Source organism: Aquarana catesbeiana, linkage group LG04 (assembly GCF_042186555.1).
Source record: "Aquarana catesbeiana isolate 2022-GZ linkage group LG04, ASM4218655v1, whole genome shotgun sequence".
Taxonomy (NCBI): Eukaryota; Metazoa; Chordata; class Amphibia; order Anura; family Ranidae; genus Aquarana; species Aquarana catesbeiana.
This window is the reverse complement of record NC_133327.1, coordinates 482,671,139-482,694,131: the sequence shown is the minus strand read 5'-3', so window position 1 is coordinate 482,694,131 and position 22,993 is coordinate 482,671,139. Positions and strand designations below refer to the sequence as shown.

At 43.0% G+C, this 22,993-nt stretch overlaps 1 protein-coding gene across 1 annotated transcript in view; it reads left to right on the top strand.

Moving 5' to 3' along the window:
• Positions 1–4,389: 4,389 nt before the first annotated feature.
• Positions 4,390–22,993, top strand: part of RMDN2 (regulator of microtubule dynamics 2) — a 1,282,724-nt gene continuing 1,264,120 nt past the window's right edge. The window contains exon 1 of the mRNA XM_073627634.1: positions 4,390–5,008. Within this exon, the coding sequence (XP_073483735.1) occupies positions 4,578–5,008 (431 nt within the window). The 5' untranslated portion in view covers positions 4,390–4,577. The remainder of the gene's footprint in view (positions 5,009–22,993) is intronic.

The window sequence follows — 22,993 nt, the reverse complement described above, 5'->3', positions numbered from 1 at the left end:
CCAGCAATGTACACGAGAGCAGCATCTCTCCTGGGTCTCTTACTGGCTCACACAGTAGCGGGAGCTTTTTGGATCCTGCTGCTGTCAATCACAGCCAGCAAGCCAATGAGGAGAGAGCAGAGGGCAGGGTCGAGGCACGCTCTGTGTATGAATGGACAATTCACAGGAGCATGGTTCCAGAGCAAGCCTGCTCAAGTGCCCCCATAGCAAGAGGCTTACTACTGGGGACACTCAGCAGGGGGAGGAGCAGACAGCGCCAGCGGGGCACCCAAAAAGAAGATGATCAGGGTTGCTCTGTGCAAAACCATTACACAGAGAAGGTAAGTATAACAAAAATATTTGTGTCTTTTAGAATCACTTAAAGTGATTATAGCAAGGTAAAAAACCTTCTGCTTTTAGAATCATTTTAAGTGATTCTAAAGGCAGAAGGTTTTTTTTACCTTGCTGTAGGGGCGTTCTATACTATACTTTGCGGCTTGCTATAGGGGCACTCTGAAGGCAGGAGGAGCCAGAAGCACTGGTGGGGGACCCCAGAAGAGGAGAATCAGGGCTGTTCTGTACCAGGTTTAACCTTTAATAGTATATACACATTGACTTGAAAAAGTATTCATACCCCTTGAAATTGTCCACATTTTGTCATGTTACAACCAAAAATGTAAATGTATTTTATTGGGATTTTATGTGATAGACCAACACAAAGTGGCACATAATTGTGAAAGGAAAATGATAAATGGTTTTCAAAATGTATTACAAATAAATATGTGAAAACTGTGGTGTGCATTTGTATTCAGCCCCCTTTACTCTGACACCCCTAACTAAAATCTAGTGGAACCAATTGCCTTTGGAAGTCACCTAATTAGTAAATAGAGTCCACCTGTGTGTAATTTAATCTCAGTATAAATACAGCTGATCTGTGAAGCCCTCAGAGGTTTGTTAGAGAACTTTAGTGAACAAACAGCATCATGAAGGCTTAGGAACACACCAGACAGGTCAGGGATAAAACTTGTGGGGAAGTTTAAAGCAGAGTTAGGTTATAAAAAAAAATATCTCAAGCTTTGAGCATCTCATGGATCACTGGTCAATCCATTATCCGAAAAAGGAAAGAGTATGGCACAACTGCCAACCTACCAAAACATGGCCGTCCACCTAAACTAATAGGGCTGGGCAAGGAGACGAATAATCAGAGAAGCAGCCAAGAGGCCCAGGGTAACTCTGGAGAAGCTCAGATGGGAGAATCTGTCCACAGGAAAACTATTAGTCGTGCACTCCACAAATATGGCCTTTATGGAAGAGTGGCAATACGAAAGCCATTGTTGAAAGAAAGCTATACGAAATCCTGTTTGCAGTTTGCTAGAAGCCATGTGGGGGACACAGCAAACATGTGGAAGAAGGTGCTTTGGTCAGATGAGACCAAAATTGAACTTTTTGGCCTAAAAGCAAAACGCTATGTGTGGCAGAAAACTAGTCCTGCATATCACCCTGAACACACCATTCCCACTGTGAAACATGGTGGTGGCAGCATCATGTTGTGGGGATACTTTTCTTCAGCAGGGACAGGGAAGTTTGTCAGAGTTGATGGGAAGATGGATGGAGCCAAATACAATGCAATCTTAGAAGAATGAGGGGCAGGTGGACCTGGAGGCAGTCCAATCCCTCCTAAAGCAACAGGGGCACACTGGACACCCAGCAAGAACACAATGGCAGCAAAGGTGTACAGTGTGTCCCCGGACCATGTTTTACACCAGTAACAAACCAAAAGGCCCATGCCCCCACCTATAACTGGCCTTCACAGCAAGGAGCACATGGAAGGGCAAACACATGAAAGACAAAAACAGAACATTCCATAGCTCAACTCACCAACCAGTCTGCCAACTGACCAAATTAACCTGTCCAACAGTCTGCGTTAAAAACAGGGCTTTAGTTAGCACGCATTTGCAAACGCATGCATAAATTGCAAGGCCTCTTCACGGTACCCTGTGTAAGCATACACAGGGTGCCGTGAAGAGGCCTTGCAGCTTATGCATGCATTTGCAAATGCGTGCTAACTAAACCCCTGTTTTTAACGCAGACTGTTGAACAGGTTAATTTGGTCAGTTGGCAGACTGATTGGTGAGTTGAGCTATGGAATGTTCTGTTTTTGTCTTTCAATCTTAGAAGAAAATCTGTTAGAGTCTGCAAAAGACTTGAGACTGGGGCAGAGGTTCACCCTCTAGCAGGACAACAACCCTAAACATACAGCCAGAGCTATTCATGTGTTAGAATGGCCCAGTCAAAGTCCAGACCTAAATCCAATTGAGAATCTGTGGCAAGACTTGAAAATTACTGTTCACAGACACTCTCCATCCAATCTGACAGACCTTGAGCTATTTTGCAGAGAAGAATGGACAAAAATGTCACTCTCTAGATGTGCAAAGCTGGTAGAGACATCCCCAAAAAGACTTGCAGCTGTAATTGCAGAGAAAGGTGGTTCTACAAAGTATTGACTCAGGGGGGCTGAATACAAATGCACGCCACACTTTTCACATATTTATTTGTAAAAAATGTTGAAAACCATTTATCATTTTCCCTCCACTTCACAATTATGTGCCACTTTGTGTTGGTCTATCACATAAAATCCCAATAAAATACATTTACATTTTTGGTTGTAACATGACAAAATGTGGAAAATTTCAAGGGGTGTGAATACTTTTTCAAGGCACTGTATCTCTTTTGGCTGTTATTCTCAGAGCGGATTACATATTTTGTTCCCTAACCATACACTGAAGCTGGTTATTTATATTTTACCACTGCATATAGATATTCAAGAATACATTTTTTTAAGATTTTATCCAAACAATCAAAACAATAAATCGGCCAACTAATCGATTATGAAGATAATCGTTAGTTGCAGCCCTACTTATATCATGCACATTCATTGCACCATTGTTGTCCTATAGCAAAAAAACAACTTTGCATCAATGATAAAAGGTATTGTGTCAGTGAACTGCTGGCCAATTGTTGTTTCCTTCTGAAAGTAGGCCTATTATCTCTTAAAGTGAAGTAAACTCTCCCACTCCGTTGCCACTTTTCATCTAGTCCATTATATTAGGTTATTAGCAAACATTACCCATTGTAATACAGCCTCAATCGCATATTACCTACTTTTTATAAAAACTTTTACAAATTGTGTCTCCAGGGATCAGGCTACACCATTTTAGGTATTGTTTCTCGAGTCTTCGCTGCATGTTACTTCCACACTTTCATGTATGTATTGTTGTATCCTCACGCATGCGCGATTGCCTCTTAACCAGCCTCAGTTTCGATCCAATGTTCCTATGACGACCTTGCTCCGCCACTCATAACCGACCTGACAGTGCAGAATTACATAATCATTTTGTATTGTACTGTGTGCCTGTCAGGCTGCTGTATGCTGCGACAAATCACCGCCATAGTATGCAGTCCGATGACAAAGTTTACACCCCATGTGACGTCACATGGGGTGTAGCAGGAAGTTCGGAGAGAATCTGCAGTTGATCGGAGTGCCGCTGGGAGAGGAAATCACAGCCACGGCATCCTGTCAATGGATAGACGGGAGCGTGGAGTGAAAAATGGGAGAGATGCGCATGCACAGGTGATATCACTATACAAAACACGGCGGATTACAAGAAAACAAAGCAAGTATGAAGACATCTACAAGCAGCAATCATTAGGGTTTTTTTATGCAGATTGAAATGTGATAAACTTGTGGGGGAGAGTTTACTTCCACTTTAATGAAAAAGCATATGTTGCTGTTAAAAAAAAAACAAAATACCCTAACATTCAGCTGAAATAAATTAATTGGGTGCTGATTCTATATGTAGATAAAATTAATTCTATAGCAAAATATGCACTGCAAAAGTAAGCTGTCTCTGCGGCTTTCCATGAAAATTGTAGCTTTTTGTAACACCACCTACAGCTTAGAAGAATCCCATATACATATCATCTAAAGGATTTGTGTGCTCAATGTCACCCTCTAAGCCGTATAAAAGGGGCCCTCTCCCGCTATACAGAATTCTTTATTTTATTTTATAATATTTAAAATCAAATAAAAGTACTTGCCTCCCATGCTTTTTTTAAATATTTTTTACCTATAGACATCAACCGAATTCACAGCTGCATATGTGTATTTAGCTGTTTGCCTGCTTTACAACTTTTCATGAATATTACTCAGCCTGTTTTCATATTTCATCAGTACTTAAAACTGCCTTTTTGTTTGACCTTGTGTTTTGTCAGATTTACACAAAACTTGAAAGTGATGACTTTGCACCTTTTGTAAACAAGACGTGCATTTCCTAGATCTGAAGTTCAGGGCCATCCTACAACAAATGTTAATGGCAGCCTTCATAAGCAGATTGTTATCTCATGGTGGAAGGTTGTGTAAATCTGGTTAAAGGAAGAATTCAGCTTTCTACTTTGTAGCTGCATGCAGTCTGGTTGATGATAAGCCATTACAAATAAGTTCAGAGGTCTTTGCTTAACTTTACTGACATGAGCTACAGTGGGCATTTTAAACTGTAGCTTTTTACTGAAATCATAATCAGTACAGTGCATGAAACAAAATGTTTCAAACTGAGAACCGAATCTTGTTTTTTGGTGTTTTTGTTGGAGCAGCAGGTGGCTTTGCCTTGTTCTGTTGGAGAAGATATGCAAAACCTGGAAACTTCCTCAGTTTGCAAGAAAAATGGTCCACCACTAGAGATGATGATAATCAAGATAATAAAGAAGCAGTCACAGTTCTACAGTGTCGTGAGCTGCAGGTCCTAGAAAAATTGGGCAGCTTGTTAAGAAATGTAGACGAGCTTAAAGAGGAGATCTGGTTTCTAAAAGAAACTCTTGCAAAATTAGAAGAACAAATCAAGGATGAGCTGGGGGGAAAAAAAGATGGTTGGAAGGTCAGTCCCCTACACAGAAGTCTTAAAAAGAAGAAAAGTGATACAAATAAAGTGACAGTGGAATACCCCAGGTCTGAGGAAGCAGAAAGTGAAAGAGGGTAAGAAAAAAAAAATCTCTAAGCATGTTAAGTTGTACATTTTGTATGCTTTTGTCTGGGTATTTTTTTTATATGTCTGTCAATTCTTAGATGTTTTTCTTGCAGTAGAACTCCACTTTCGTGGGGGAAAAAATAGCAAATAAAGAAAAAATAATATAGCATATACAATTGCGACACAAGACACAAGTTGTAATTGAATGTTATTACAAATTATCTTTCCTTTTCAATCTGCAGCCACTGTAATTTTCTAAAAATGCAATATGGCTACCTGGAGTTGTTCTGTACACAGAATGTGTACAGGACACCCCCCAGATATGTAATTTCCTGCTTGTGTGATTGGCTCACCGATTTTCCCAGAAGTCTGCCCTAAGATACAAGTCAGATTTCAGGCATCCCTTGGAACAAAAATGCCACTCCCAATAGGAACACATCTAAAGGGATGCTGGCCCAGCAGATTTCCTCATTAGTGCTCTGCAGGTGCCACAGCTGATTGATAATTATGAAACCACCCCCATTAGATTATTTTCCCACATGGGCACAGAGAAACACAGGGATTTCTTCAGAATGACAAAAGGTAGGAATCTGCAACAAAGGTTGTTATAATCTTTGCAATGTACATAGATCACCCAGAGGGGAATGTTCTTTTTTTTCTGAAAAAAAGTGGAGTTACGCTTTAGGAATCCTGGACTGTGAGAAGTGGGGTAAAAATGTTAATTACACTCATTTCTTTGAGCTTGTAGCCCTTCTAATGGCTACATTCTGCTCCTCCATTTCTTCAAGTGTCCAGAACTTCCTTTTTTATGCACCCAACACCTGATCATTGGTGGGGGGGAGAGGAATGTCACAGAACAAACACATAACTTAAAGGGATTTTAAGACTTTTTAGAAAAGTGAGACACTTTTTATAAGAATTAGAAAAATTCTACCTTAACGTCTGGCAATGGAAGATGAGAAAATATGTAGTTCATGACCTGACACAATTATGAACAGCGTTCTCACACCATGCTAGTTAAAGTGATTGTAAAGCCTTAAGGTTTTTTACCTTAATGCATTCTATGCATTAAGGTGAAAACCATCTGTGCTGCATCTTCCCCCAGATCCCAACCCTTTTTCTTACCTAAGCCCGATCCGATCCAGCTATGTGCACGAGTGCAGCGGCTCCAGCCGCTGTCGCTCTCCTCATTGAACAGATTGATAGCAGAAGGATACAAGACAGACAAGCAGCACCAATCTAAGTGCAGCAATATTAGTAACACATTTAATTGAGTAGTATTGCACTCACTGAAAATAGGATAAAAGCAGGCACATCTTTATGAATATCAGATGGACGTCAGGGATCCAGAGCGCTATCCAGGCTGTGGGGTCTTGCTTAGCGGCGCCAGTGGTTTCCAGTGTCCTGGGCTAGACGTGAGGGCCGAAGGAGGAAGCCGTAATGCAGGAGGTCACTGATAGGGATGAGCGAACAGTTCAGCCCGAGCATAAGTTTGAGCCGAACTTTCGGTGTTCGGGTGTTTGTTCGACCGTTTGTTCGCCCCCCCCCCCCTGAACCGACCACAATACATTGCGGCGCTGAACAGTGCATTGCAAGCCCTGATTGGCTGAAGCAGTGAAAGCTTCAGCCAATCAGGGCACAGAGCACTGTCAGAGTCATGATTGGACACTGCCATCATGACTTTATCCAATCATGGCTTATTCCCACACCACAGTATAAAAGTATTCTTTCAATGGCAGCTATTTTCAGTGTGATTTTGGCGTGGAGAGAGATAGAACAGGGCTCTGTTCAGTGCTTTTAGTTAGTTAATGTGCTATACTGTGCTTCAATTGTAGGGTTGCCACCTGTCTGGGATTCACCCAGACAGTCCGGGTTTTGAATTGTGTGTCTGGGTTTCAGACCACCAAAAACTCGGACACAAGCTTCAGAATGGACTGTGGCTCCCCAAGTAACCAAGTACCACAACCACGAGTGCATAGTTGTGCACACGGCCCCATCCCCATACACAGACAGGAGAGAGGGCTTGATCTGCTCCTCCTTCCCCTCTGTCTGCTCACCCACACACCAATCCCCGCCGTTCTGTGCCTCAGGAAAGGGATGTATGGGCTGGAAGTTTGAAGCTCAGCACCGGCAGATACATTGTGTATGAAAGGTGTTGATTCCTGAGCCTCCACTCTCCCTTCTGCCTCCAAGTGAGTGAGTACACTAAGGTAACGGGGACTCAGATGTAAGGGGTGCCCTGTGGACTCTGATTAAAGAGGGGATTTGGGAACCCTAATTTAAGGGGGAATGCTGGAAACTCTGATGAAAGTGGGAGGTTTGGTGAGCAGAAACTCCCTTACATCAGAGTTCCCCTTTGCACTAACGGTGTTCCCCCTTTAAAAAAAAATGCAGCGTGCCGCTAAAGTGTTCGGGTTTGGCTTGAAGAAAAGGTGGCAACCCTATTCAATTGTCAGTGTAGAATATTAGTTTGGTGTCAGTCTAGGGATAGTGTGATTGTAGTGAGGAGGACCATCATTCAGCTTTGCATAGTGTGCAGCTAGAGTAGGGACAGCTCAGATAGTTTCACTGTAGTGTAGTGAGACCATGTCATTCATACATACATTAATGTAGAGTAGGGACAGCTCATATAGTTTCAGTGTAGTGTAGTGAGACCGTGTCAGTAATCTTGACATTAGTGTATAGCTAGAGTAGGGACAGTTTAGATAGCATCAGTGTAGTGACGTTGAATTGCGTTACTGCCAGTTTAACGCCATATAGTTTTGCGTGCGTTACTGCCAGTTTAACGCCTTATAGTTTTGCGTGCGTTACTGCCAGTTTAACGCCATATAGTTCTGGGTGCATTACTGCCAGTTTAACGCCATACAGTTTTGCAAGCATTACTGCAAGTTTAACTCCATATAGTTCTGGGTGCGTTACTGCCAGTTTAACGCCATATAGTTTTGCGTGCGTTAGTGCCAGTTTAACGCCATATAGTTTTGCGTGCGTTACTGCCAGTTTAACGCCATATAGTTTTGTGCGTTACTGCCAGTTTAGTGCCATTTACTTCTGTGTGCGTTACTGCCAGTTTAACTCCATATTGTTTTGTGTGCATTACTGCCAGTTTAACGCCATATCGTTTTGTGTACGTTACTGCCAGTTTAATGCCATATAGTTCTGTGCGTCACTGTTCGTTTGGCACATTATATTGCAGTATATTATAGTGTATCCATGGAGTGTGTCTGTGTAGTGTGAGTACTCAAATTAAAGTGCACCAGACACCTTTTTACATTTATTAAAGTGCATCTACGTACAGATTTCAACTTCTTCTTTACATTTGCTTATAAGCACCGCCCCCTCCCTCCCAATAATGTCTGGGAGGACAACAAGGAGTGGCAGACGTTCCCTTGGCACTGTAAGTGGGCCAGCAACAAATGTGTCCACAGGCAAAGATGGATGTGGTGGTCAGTCCTCAGGCAGGGCATCATTTCCCCTGTTTAGTGAGTTTGCCCATGCTATCCAGCTACAGCATGCAGAGGAGGCGGTGGACTGGCTTACTAAACCCTCCTCATCCTCCTCATCCTCCTCATCCTCTTTCACGCAAGCAGAGACAAGTGTGCAGTTGCCAGAGTGGATAAACCTGCCTCCTTGTTCACATCTATTCCTGACATAGCCCCAACATCAACCATTGAGGAGTCAGCTGAGTTTTTTTACCACAGCATCAGCCACTTGCTCCTTGATAATGCCCAGCCATTACTGGATTCAGATGTTGGTTCTGAGGTTAAGGATGACAGGAACATGAGCCTAGACAGAGAGAGGAACACTGGTAGACAAATTGGCATTCATGTTCCCCAAGCCACAGCATATTGCCAAGTTGTCTCCAGTGGTAATGATGAAGATGGAGGAGATGGAGATGATGATGATGATGATTATGATGATGTGGTCACTGATGTGACTTGGGTGCCAGATAGAGCAGAGGCGGAAACTGAAGGTGAGGCGGCACAACCCCAAGGAGGCCGACATCAAGAAAGAGTAGAGAGCAGCCACCCTATTCCATCACATTCTGCAGCTGTTATTTGCCAGCCCACTCCCCAAAGCTCAGCTGTCCGGGCATTTTTCAGCACATCTGCAGCAGATCGCACAGCTGCTATCTGCAAACTGTGTTTCAGACACATCAAACATGGCAAAAACACCAACCATTTGGATAACACATGCTTAAAAGTCCAACCACTCAGCCTTGGCAAGAGCATCTAAAAGCCACACAAAAGAGGCACAAATCTGTCCCTCCTCCTCCTCCTCCTCCTTACCCGCTTCAGTCTGCCCCTGCAATACTGAGTCATTACCTTTCAGCAGCCTCCACTGACAGGGATGACGTATATATGCTTAGTGTTTTCCTCCTGTAATCTAGAACGCTTAATTCCCCTTATTGGGGACACCGGAAGTCGAGCGTACTGGAGCGCGCCGGACTGACGCGCTATGACAGTCCCTTAGGGCCATTGTGGATGTAATCACTCCTCTGTTTGGCTTCTCACTTCCTGGAGTGAAGAGGAGGCTTGGAGCGCGACGTCCGGTGCGCGATGACGTCACCCGTAGTGAAGCCGTCACGTGACTCCGCACAGAGCGTTATGATTGGCGGATCACTGTGGAGGATAATTTGTAATGTCAGCAATGTAGGATTCTATACTGAGTCAAATACAGGGTGGCTGCTTGATGCAGCTGCCAAGCATTCTCATACAATTACTCATGCAATTATCCAGGTCCACACATCTGACTAGTATTTGGTGTAATTATTTGTGCATATATGTAAGCGTGATACAGGCATTCAGGCTCATGCCCCAGTAGAAGGACGATGGTCTGAAACATGTCTGGTTGCTACAGATGCCCTGCTATCACGTGATTTTATTCTATTTTATTTTACTTATTCTCTTTGTGATCGCGTTTTATATACTGAAGTGCACTGTCTAGCACTTTTTTAGCTTTTCAATAAAAGCTTTTTTTAACTGATTCATACCCTATGTGGAGAATTTTTGCTCTTGTCTCCTTTCATGAATGGGACCCTGCTGAGCTTTAGCCAGCTCTCTTGGCATACTCCTTCCATCTAAGAAAGACATTCTGATTGATTGGGAACCTCCATACCACCGAACGGTGACAGCCGCCCTGGACGTGACTCCACATCAGGATCTCTTCAGCCAGATATCGTTGGGATCGCTGGATCCCTTAAGCCTGTATGACACTCCACCATATGGTGACTGTGTCCACCCCTTCTGGTAAGGATATTTATTTCTACCATTTGCTATCTTCATTTGAAGCCTAGAAGATCCATATGCAAAGTGTCTCCTCATACAGAGTTTGTTCCAGCCCCCACCCCACGTGGAGTTGTGGCACCATCCATGCCTATGAACCCCCTTGCACTTGTGAACTAACATATAATTCATCACACATTTATGGACCTTTCTTTTAATTTGTTTATGTGTTAGATGTTCACCATTTACACATATAACCTAATAGGTATAGGTTATGTTTTCTGTACCACAATGGCAGGTTCCCAGTCGCTACTATTTTTCGCGTAAGGCCGTTCCACCTCTCTACCATCACGTGGAAGGGAATGTACTGGCATAGTTGGGCAAGGCAGTCAGCCGTATAATTCACCTTACTGCTGACACGTGATCCAGTAAGCATGGGCAGGGACAATATATTTCGTTCGCAGCACACTGGGTAACGCTGCTTGCAATGCGAAAGGATGCAGGACAGAGTTCGGTGCTGCAGCTTGTTGTGCCCCCACATCTCCATACAGCTGGTGGTGATGATGCCAGACCTGTGAGCTCTACCCCCTCCTCCTCCTCCACCTCCATGCCCTCCTCTGCAGAATTGTCCGATGAACATCAGGTACCCCCTAAGCGTTCAAAGGGCTATTCCCAGAGGCAGGCTAAAAGGTGCCATACAGTGCTTCAGCTGGTGTGTTTAGGGGACAGGAAACACACTGGATCAGAGATTCTGGCAGCTCTGCAGGTGCAGGCCCAGAGGTGGTTCACACCACGCCAGCTGGAGCCAGGAATGGTGGTGTCCGATAATGGCTCAAAGCTCCTGTCTGCCCTTAGACAGGGAAAGTTGACACATGTGTCATGCATGGCACATGTCCTTAATTTGGTGGTGCAGTGTTTCCTAAGTACGTACCCAGGGTTGCAAGATGTACTAAAGCAGGCCAGAAGAGTCTGTAGCCATTTCAGGCGGTCATACACAGCCAGTGCTTGGTTGGCTGAAATTCAGCGGGAATTCCACCTGCCCGTAAACCGCCTGATTTGTGAACTCAACTTTGGCAATGCTCAGCGGTTAGACATGCAGCAGAGGACTGTCAACGAGTACCAGTGCCAGTATGGCACGACGACAGGCACAGGCCGACCCGGCTTTTTTTCCCCATGCCAATGGCTGATTATTTAGGATGCATGCACTGTATTGTCACTATTTGAGGAGGCCACAAGGATGGTGAGCAGTGACAGTGCATGCACCAGTGACACAATCCCTGTTGTGTTCCTGCTGGAGCAGACTCTGTGTGGCATTATGGACAGGGCACTGGAGGCAGAACAGCAGGAGGAAAAGGAGGACTTCCTTTCCTCTCAGGGCCCACTTTATCAAGACACCATCATTCCTATGTCACAGAACACACAGGAGGAGAGAGGGGAGGAGGATGAGCAGGAGGATTATGGCACTTTCATAGGCTTTGAAGAAGAGGTAGACATGAGTCAATCTGAAAGCGATGGCTTTCCAACCCCAAGACCCTTGGGAGTAGTACGTGGCTGGGAGGAGGAAGTTCCAGATCCTGTCATCCTGAGTGACCCCGAGGAGTCTGCTTCTCAAGCCTCAGCAAATTTGAAGCGCATGGGCAACCTCATGTTTCAAAGCCTGCGAAAGGACCCAAGAATATGTGGCATAAAGGAGAAGGAGGATGATTACTGGTTGGCAACCCTCCTTGACCACCGTTATAAGGGGAAGGTCTCAGAACTCATCCCGTCCCCGCAGAGAGTCCAGAAGATTTTATTGAACTTTTTCCTGACTCCAGTAGGTTATAATGTCGTGGAAAACGTAGTTTTGATTCTTCTGTTGGTCAAGAGAGGAGCGTTAAAGAAGGTGTCCATCTAAGTGAGGCATTTTGGAATTTTTTTAGTCCTCGCTGCCCAGGGCTGTCAGCTTCCACATCCCGTCGGCAGCGTCTGCATCACATGGTGGACGATTACCTCGGGGCCAAAACAGAGATGGAGAGCTTTCCAGCTGACGATCCACTGACTTACTGAATCATGAGAATAGACCACTGTCCAGAACTTGCCCAGTAAAAAAAAAAAGAGTGATGGAAACCAACCAGGAATAGGGGAACCCTAAACTCTGTGTCACATGCCAAATATAAATAGAGAGAAGCCAATGAGCCCCAAGGATAGTACAGACACAGAGAGAGTGCAAATTAGGGTACACCCAGACAGTATATATAAAAAATATAAAAAAGTTCACTTTCTTGGTACAAAATAGAAAAATATAACAATGAATATGTACACATATAAAAACATTAGTACATCTCAATTGAGGATAGAACAAGCTGCTAAACTAGAATCACGGACATGTTTCGGAGGCCAAAAAAGACTTATTTTTTGACATATGTATGTCCTTCTTCAAGGTTAAAAAGAAAAGCAGACTATTCCATATTCTATCAGAAACAAAAAGGAAAAAGAGGGGGGTATTGTGTCAGTATAGTGAATGAATAATTTACAAACAATGGGTTAAAGCATGGTAGTGTTACAGCACATGTAAGATTTAAATATAATATCTATTCGTACTTACAGATGTATTTTCAAATCTTAGAAACATGATGAAAATCTGTATGATTTAAATGGACTAGGGAGTAAATCCCATCCACCTACTTCCCATGGGATTTACTTCCTAGTCCATTTAAATCATACAGATCAAGCTTTGAGGAACAGCTGAGTGTAACACCTTTGGCCTGATGTTTTCATCCATTGATGTGCATGTTTCTAAGATTGCTTTAACCCATTGTTTGTAAATTATTCATTCACTATACTGACACAATACCCCCCCCCTCTTTTTCCTTTTTGTTCTTGATAGAATATGGAATAGTCTGCTTTTCTGTTTAACCTTGAAGGGGGACACACATATGTCAAAAAATAATTCTTTTTTGGCCTCCGAAACATGTCGGTGATTCTAGTTTAGCAGCTTGTTCTATCCTCAATTGAGATGCACTAATGTTTTTATATGTGTACATATTCATTGTAATATTTTTCTATTTTGTACCAATAAAGTGAACTTTTTTATATTTTTTATATATACTGTCTGGGTGTACCCTAATTTACACTCTCTCTGTGTCCGCACTATCCTTGGGGCTCATCAGCTTCTCAGAACTTGCCCAGTATGGCATTGAGTTGTTGGGCTGCCGTATATCCAGCGTGCTTTTAGAATGGGCATTCAGTGCTGCAGGAGGTTTCGTTACTCATCATAGAACTTGTCTGTCCACAGACTCCTTGGACTGTTTGACTTTTATAAAAATGAATCAGTCCTGGTTTACCAGCTATGAAGCCCCTGGTGCCAATGTCACTGATTAGGTCTTTTTGGGATGTGAAATCTCTGCAGGACTTCGAGGCTGCATAGCTTTGAGGGTGTTCAATCATTTCATCTGGAAGAATGTTTTTGGTATAGGTTTCATGGGCACAATTAACACCTAAAGACCAATTTTTCAGCACCTGTTTGACAGGTGCATATCATTGCAATTTTTTACAGCAAGGCCAATTCTTGCTTTCATCAAGATTACCTCTGTAGGGTTACAGTGAGAAGGCGCCACCGACACCCAAAGACCAATTTTTACAGACCCGTTACATCAGAATGTGTCCAAAAAAAACTCTAATCTTGTTCCCAGTGCACTACCCCATCATACACACTGGCTCCCCAGCTGTTGCTGAGCAAAATAAAGGCAGCTTGCGGGGAAAATTTAATTTTGTTTGGCTTAATAAATGCAATTATTGCTGCAGCAGATTCTAGACATGGTACAGATCTGCCACTTTACAAGTAGACTAAGGGGACCCCCCAGGCACTATATTGAAAGCAATTTTTCATTTTTATGCTTTCACTTTAAAAATCAAAAAAATCATTTCGCATTTAAAAATTACGCTTTTCACAACCTTTTTTTTTTATTGATACATTTCCCCCAGGGCAAGACCCGGACCCCTATAACCATTGTATGCCCAATTATTTGCATATAAGCCTTCAAAATGGGCACTTTTGATTTTTGACGTTCGGGTCCCATTGACTTTAATGGGGGTTTGTTATTCAGGTCCAAAATTTTGCGGTGTTCAAACGTTCTTGTGCGAACCAAACAGGGGTCCATTTGGCCCATCCCTACCCCCTTTTATGTGTAAGGGAAGGGCACATATGCACACAGACACACACAGACAGACAGAACACACAAAAAAACATGAACATGCAACGCATCACAGGATAATGGATGAAGATGGAATTGATGATTAATTGATCAGTCAATTAAGACATTCCTGGGTGAATAGATTAGGGAGGTTTTGGGAACACAATATGACATGATAAAAAAAGATATAAGAAAAGATATCTATATATAGATAGATATATATAGATATATCTATCTATATATATATCTATATATAGATAGATATATCTATATATAGATATATACACATATATACACACACACACACACACACATATATATAGGACAAATTGGACAAATTGGGCCCAATTAGCCATTTTCCCTCCCCGGTGTCATGTGACTCAGTGTTACAAGGTCTCAGGTGTCAATGGGGAGCGGGTGTGTTCAATTTGGTGTTATCGCTCTAATGCCATGTACACACAAGCAGAATGTCCGACAGAAAAAGTCCGATGGGAGCTTTTCATCGTATATTCCGATCGTGTGTATGCTCCGTCGGACTTTTCACCTCGAAAATTCTGACGGACCTAGAAAGAGAACATGTTCTAAAACCACTTGTCTCTATGCTGTTCCGACGTAATAAAAACTGCAAATGCTCTGAAGCAAGTACGAGACGGAAGCTATTGGCTACTGGCTATTGAACTTCCGTTTTCTAGTCACGTCCTACATGTTGTACATCACTGCGTTCTGGATTGTCGGAATTTGGTGTGACCGTGTGTATGCAAGACAGCTTGAGCGGAATTCCGTCAGAACTCCATCAGAAAAACCTTCAGAGTTTATTCCGACGGGAAAACTGGTTGTATGTACAGGGCATCACTCTCTCATACTGGTCACTGGAAGTTCAACATGGCACCTCATGGCAAAGAACTCTCTGAGGATCTGAAAAAAGAAGTGTTGCTCTACATAAAGATGGCCTGGGCTATAAGAATATTTCCAAGACCCTGAAACTGAGCTGCAGCATGGTGGCCAAGACCATACAGCAGTTTAACCAGACAGGTTCCACTCAGAACAGGCCTCACCATGGTCGACCAAAGAAGTGGAGTACACATGCTCAGCGTCATATTCAGAGGTTGTCTTTGGGGAAATAGTAGTATGAGTGCTGCCAGCATTGCTGCAGAGGTTGAAGGGGTGGGGGGATCAGCCTGTCAGGGCTTAGACCATACGCCGCACACTGCATCATATTGGTCTGCATGGCTGTTGTCCCAGAAGGAAGCCTCTTCTAAGGATGATGCACAAGAAAGCCCGCAAAGTTTGCTGAAGACAAGCAGACTAAGGACATGGATTACTGGAACCATGTCCTGTGGTCTGATGAGACCAAGACAAACTTATTTGGTACAGATGGTGTGAAGCGTGTGTGGCGGCAACCAGGTGAGGAGTACAAAGACATGTGTGTCTTGCCTACAGTCAAGCATGGTGGTGGGAGTGTCATGGTCTGGGGCTGCATGAGTGCTGCCGGCACTGGGGGAGCTACAATTCATTGAGGGAGCCACGAATGCCAACATGTACTCTGACATATTGAAGCAGCGCACGATCCCCTCCCTTCGGAGACTGGGCAATAGGGCAGTTTTCCAACATAACGACCCCAAACACACCTCCAAGATGACCACTGCCTTGCTAAAGAAGCTGGGGGTAAAAGGTGATGGACTGGCCAAGCATGTCTCCAGACCTAAACCCTACTGAGCATCTGTGGGGCATCCTCAAATGGAAGGTGGAGGAGCGCAAGGTCTCTAACATCCACCAGCTCCGTGATGTCATCATGGAGGAGTGGAAGAGGACTCCAGTTTCAACCTGTGAAGCTCTGGTGAACTCTATGCCCAAGAGGGTTAAGGAAGTGCTGGAAAATAATGGTGACCACACAAAATATTGACACTTTGGGCCCAATTCGAACATTTTCACTTAGGGGTGTACTCACTTTTGTTGCCAGCGGTTTAGACATTAATGGCTGTGCGTTGAGTTATTTTAAGGGGACAGCAAATTTACACTGTTATACAAGCTGTACACTCACTACTTTACATTGTAGCAAAGTGTCATTTCTTCAGTGTTGTCACATGAAAAGATATGATAAAATGTTTACAAAAATGTGAGGGGTTTAATCACTTTTGTGAGATACTGTATATATATATATATATATATATATATATATATATATATATTATTATTATACAACAGATGGACTATGCTATATAATTCATATAGAATGGCTATGTGAATGACATTATGAAAAGAGAACCCACAGTGGTAAAGATTTATATTTTATCCATATGAGGGGTATGAAGAATGTGCACATCAGTGCACACGCACAGGCACACGCACAAGCCGGAATGGGATGTGGGTGCGTGTGAGCACAAACATGCACACAACGCAGACACACATCCCCACATGGGTAACTGGAATCTATATTTTGGAGGAGGATTGAGTTTTTGCATAAAGATTATCGTGTTGAGTGAATGTGGAGATTTAGGCAATTACAATAGTAATGGGGGATGGGGGTGGGAGGTAGTTTTGAGAAAAAAAAGGAGGGGGAGGAGAAGGAGAAAAAGGAAAAAAAAAGGGAGGAAAAAAGGGGAAAAGAAAAAGAAAAAGGGTGACGGGGAGAATATGAAAAAGGGGAATAGGTTGGCGAAGAAATTAGATAATGGAATTCATTTCTAAGTCTTTGTTTAAGCCTCCAGGGGAAAGGGCATCCAGGGTATAAATCCAGAAAGTTTTCCTCTCGCAGAGACATTTGAAACGCTCTGCAAAAGGGAGGGTCCTGGATATCTGCTTGACTACCCAGACCCGAAGTCTGATGGAGCCCTGATTAAATTCTTTGAAGTGTTTGAGAATGCTTAGAGTACTGTCATCTTCTTCTGACCTACGATGTTCTCCGAACCTTTTGCTTAAGGTCCGGATGGTACGACCAATGTAAAGCAGACTACAGGGACAGGAGACATAGTAGATTACAAAATCGGAAGAGCAGTTGTAGAATTCATTTAGGAGGTATGTTTTCCCTTTGGTGGTGAAGGATTTCTGACAGTGGGTTACAAATTTGCGAGTCGGGCATTGTAAATTTTTACATTGATACATGCCTTTGACAGATAGGAAGGTAAGGGATGGTGTGGGTTTTTGGTAGGTAGATTTTAATTTGCTCGGTGTGATACGACTTTTAATATTTTTGGCCTTCTGATGTGTTATCCTGGGTGCCCTCGAGAGGCATGTCCTCCAACAAGATCCCCCAGTGTTTTCGGAAAATTCTTTCCATCTTTTTGTGCTGGGAATGGAATTGAGTTATGAACCTGGTTGTGTGAGATAGATTCTGGTTCAGTATGTGAACGAGCTTTGGGATGGATAGTTGAGGGTTCACTATCTGGAAAGTTGGCAAAGGCTTCTTCTACCGAGGGTGAAGGGTACCCTTTGTCTTCAAATTTGGTTTTTAGAAGTTTGCCTATGACATAATCTGAGTTGTGAGTACAATTTTGTTTCAGACGGTTGACTTTTTGGGATCGTGAATTTCCATCTGGGGTGATGGCAGCTTTGATAGTGTAAGTATGAATTTCCTGCTGTAGGTTTTATGTAGTTTTTAGCATAAATAGCATTGTCAGTATGACACAGCTCCAAGTCCAGAAATGCCAGACTTTCAGGGCTACAGACGGAAGTGAAAGAGAGCCCTAAGTCATTGGAGTTACAGTGGGAGACGAATTGTTCTACGGATGGTCTGGTCCCATCCCAGATGACAATAATCTAATCTATGTAACGTCCAATAAAAACAATGTGCTTTGAGAAAGGGTTGTCGTTCCAGATGAACAGATGTTCCAAAAATCCCATGGTCAGATTGGCGTAAATGGGTGCAAAATTTGCACCCATAGCCGTGCCTTGGGTTTGTAAATAAAATTTATTGTCAAAAGAAAAATAATTATGTGTCAAACAAAATTTGGTTGAGTCTACAATGAAATTGGCCTGTTTGGGGTTGATGAGTGGATCTTGCAGTAGAAAATTTTGAACAGATCTTAAACCAACATTGTGGAGGATAGATGTATATAAAGAGTTTACATCTAGGGACACCCACTGGTATGTGGTTTCCCAAGTGTAGGCTTTAAGAGTATCTAGGAGGTGAGTTCCATCACGTATATAGGTGGGTACGTTTTGTGCTAAGGGCTGTAAAAAGTGGTTGATGTAAATGGAAAAGAATCTTGTGACACTCTTCATTGCAGCTACAATGGGGCGTCCCAGAGGGTTATGGGAGTCTTTTGGGAGGTGATAAAAATAAGGAGTATTATAATATTCCCTGGATAGGAAGGAGGCTTCAGCTTTACTGATGATGTTGTAATTTAGAGCTTGTTTTACTAATAGTTTTGCCTCTATACTGAACTGAGGGAGTGGGTCACCATGAAGGCGTGTGTATGTATTGGTATCAGATAACAGTCGGTGTGCCTCGTTAAGATATGTGTCCTGGTTTTGTATAACAATACTGCCTCCTTTATCAGCTGATTTTATGATGATGGAGGTATTTTTGGTTAAGTTGTTAAGAGAGGACACTTCTTGGGGAGTGAGCTTGTTCTGAAAATGGTAAGGGGGGGTGGATTTGCACATGTGTTTAATGTCCGAATATACCACCTGATAGAAGCTATGTATGAACTGACCTTTTACATGACTGGGATTGAATACAGATTTTGGTTGAAAGGGAGTGTGTTGTATGGGGGGGTGGTGGGGAGATGTTGCGTAAGCCGGGAGGTGTATGAGGCTTTATCATCGTCGTTGTAGAGCTCTTCTAGAATAGCTAAGCAAGATGCATCTAAGCTGTTGTCAGGTGTGGATTCTTTTATATTATCATCCATCTCTGGACTAGCGATGGGGTTATTTTTGTTAGTTTTGATATTAAAGAAACGTTTCACTGTCAGATTTTGTACAAATTTGATGAGATCCTCAAAAAGAGTAAAAGGATTGGGTTGCGTGGTAGGTGCAAAATTTAGACCTTTGTTTAATAAGGCGATTTCTTCTAAAGTTAGGAGATGGAAAGAAAGATTGAACATTTTTACAGTTTGGCCATTTCCTCTTTGGGTTTTGTTTCTGATTCTTCTCCCCCTTCGTCTACCTCTTCTAGTTTTCTTTTGAGGACAGGTTGGGGGGTCAGTACTAAAAAAGGCAAATCAAAACTGGTGGTGGGTGGGTCGTTTAGACTAGTGGTATGAGGTTCTATCGATGAGTTGGGTTGACAAGTAGATGGCTTATCCTGAGGTATGAGACCAAAGTGATTGAGAAGTTCAGTTTGCTGGTATGGTGAGGGCTTGATGGAGGATTGTATACTCATTATGTCAGGAATGGGGGTATTGGACGATTGAGATAGCTGGGATGGCGAAGGTTCGGTGGAAGGTTGTGTACTCACTGTGTCTTGGATGAGAATATTGGTGTTGGAAATGTCTGTTAGTATCATGGTGGGTATGGAGGGGATGGGGCAATGGACTTGGGTTCTGGAGGTACAATGTGATTTATCTGATGGGCCGTTTTTGGTTTCCTAGGTCTTTTGGGCTTGGGCTGTAAAGAGTAAGGATGATTTCTGGGAGGCAAATGAGAGTGATGAGTGGATGGGGGTCCAGAGGGTCGATGATTATGATGGGGTTTTAGATGTGTCTGAGAAATATGTTGGAATGGGTTCTAAGGGTGTGTCAGGGCTGGGCTCAGCCCTTCATTCTCAGAGCAGGCCGCTCAGCTGTCTGTTAATTGCCAGCTCTAATCTTTCCACAGTGACTCACCTGGTGATGATATCCTGCTTGTCAGTCCTGTTGGCTACTTAAGCTTGGTCAACACATCCAGAGACTCTTCAGAAGCTGAGAGAGAACAATCTCTATTGTAAATTGGAGAAGTGCGACTTCCATCGTGAACAGGTTAAATTCCTAGGTTATGTCATTTCCACTGCCTGTTTTTCAACAGACCCAGAGAAACTTTCAGCAGTCCTATAGTGGCCCCAACCCATGGGTATACGTTCTCTGCAATGTTTTCTTGGCTTTGCGAATGATTATCGAAAGTTTATCTGTAACTTCTCGTCTCTGGTCAAGCCCCTGACTGATATGACCAGAAAGGACGGTAACCCACAGAGTTGGCCCCTGGAGTCCATTAAGGCCTTTGAGTGTCTCAAGGCTGCCTCTGTTTCTGCTCCTGTATTGACACATTCTGATTGTACGCTACCCTTTATTCTTGAGGTTGATGCTTCTGAGACTGGAGTTGGCGCCCTTCTGTCTCAACGTCCTACTTCTGAGAGCGCTATGCATCCTTGTGGCTACTTTTCCAATAAATTGTCACCTGCGGAATGCAATTACGAGAATGGTGACAAAGAGTTGTTAGCGATAATTTTAGCCCTTAAAGAATGTAGGCATCTCTTCGAAGGTACCACTGTGCCGGTTCTCATTCTTACTGACCATAAGAATCTCACATTCTTGTCGAAGGCTAAAATCCTCTCTCCCAGAAGGGCACGATGGGATCTTTTCTTGTCAAGTTTCAATTACATAGTCTCATTCTTACCCGGTACTAAGAATGTAAGGGCTGCCGCTTTGTCACAACAATTTTCCTCCACTTCCATGATGGAATTGGTTCCTGTTTCTGTGATTCCTCCTGATCGCGCTTTCCATAGACGTTTTCCCCTCAAACCAGGTGGTCCTCCGAGGAGGAGGGGTCCTTGAGGAGGGGTACTGTCAGGGCTGGGCTTCCTTCTCAGAGCAGGCCACTCAGCTATCGGTTAAGTGCCAAGCTCTAATCTTTCCACAGTGACTCACCTGGTGAGGATATTCTGCTCATCAGTACTGCTGGCTACTTAAGCTGTTCAGTCCAGATCCTCTCTGCCTTCGCCTTGGTCAACACATCCAGAGACTCTCTCCTGTGTACCTGTTGAAGACTCGCTTGGCTGACGTCCCTTCTGGTTCTTGATCCTGCATGCTGTTCCACTACACTGATTCTTACGGTTTCCTGATTTCCTGGCCTGTCCTGAAGTACACTGATCTCTGGCTCCCTGACGTCCTGGCTTGTCTGACTATTCGTTCCGGTTACCGAACTCTGGCTATGATTTGACTATGTTGCTCTGTTTACCTTTTACTATTAATATTAAATAAGTGTGATTTTAACTGCACTTATGTCTCTGTCTGATTCATGGTTTCTGACAAGATGTGAAGGTGGGTGATATGGTCCATGGAATGAGGGGAAGATGGGGATTTGCATCAGGGTCATGGGCATGGGGTTTTTGGATTTCCATTGGAAGACTTTTTTGTTATTGTAATTAGCAAAATCTCTTCTAATTTTTTGGAGTTTGGTTCTGACGAGTCTATCCTCATCTGCTTTTGTCTTCTTTTTTAGTAGATGCGATGGGGAGCTGTGGTGTCTGGCTGATAAGGGTACTAATTAGTTGCTTTAATTTTTCTAGGAGTATGGAAGTTTTGGATTCTCTTTGTTGAATGATGATGCTGGTCCATTTTTGGGAGCAAAATTCAGAAATATGTTCCCATTCTATTTGGAACTCGGGGGAGAGGAAAGAACACCTGGTTTTTATCCTAAGGTCCCTAGGGGTAGTTTTTGAAAAAAGATATTCATTGAGATATAACTTATCCCACCATTGGTGGTTAAGCATTATAATTGTGCCCTCAATTTTCCTAAAATGTGCACGCAATTTTCCATATAGGTTGTCTCTAACTTTGAATTTTGCAATAAAAAATTCAGAGGGAAAATATAAAAATTAATCCAAAAATACATGTTTGGAGTGCTCTAAGGTCAAGAGCATATCCATGGTGAAAACAGTTCAGACGTTATACAACATATAGTCACATGTACATAAAAGAAGACTTGCGTACATATGTGTGTTCAGGACAAGATAAAATAAAAAATATAAAATATAAATGGGATACATAATCTAATACATATATATGAGAAAATGTGAGTGTATATCCACAGATGTGGGGGAACATAAATGTATGGGAGGGGGTGATTGGGAGAGGGGGAGGGAAAGGGGGAAGGAATATGGCAGGGAGGGGGATGGTAGATGGAAGGTCACACTGAGCTTGTGGCAGTGACCAAGCAGCAAACAATAGCTTCTGAAAAGTATGATGTAAAAAACACAATAATTGTTGCACTAGGGTGCTCCAGCAGGCAGAGCTGTGTCACGAAACCCAAAAAACTCTTTTTGTGGATCTCAACAAATTTGTACGAAATCTGACAGTGAAAAGTTTCTTTAATATCAAAACTTCCAAAAATAACCCCATCGCTAGTCCAGAGATGGATGATAATATAAAAGAACCCACACCTGCAACAGCTTAGACGCATCTTGCTTAGCTATTCTAGAAGAGCTCTACAATGACGATGATGAAGCCTCATACACCTCTCACCTTATGCAACATCTGCCTACTTCCCCCCCATACAACACACTCCCTTTCGACCAAAATCTGTATTCAATCCCAGTCATGTAAAAGGTCAGTTCATACATAGCTTCTATCAGGTGGTATATTCGGACATTAAACACATGTGCAAATCCACCCCCCCTTACCGTTTTCAGAACAAGCTCACTCCCCAAGAAGTGTCCTCTCTTAACAACTTAACCAAAAATACC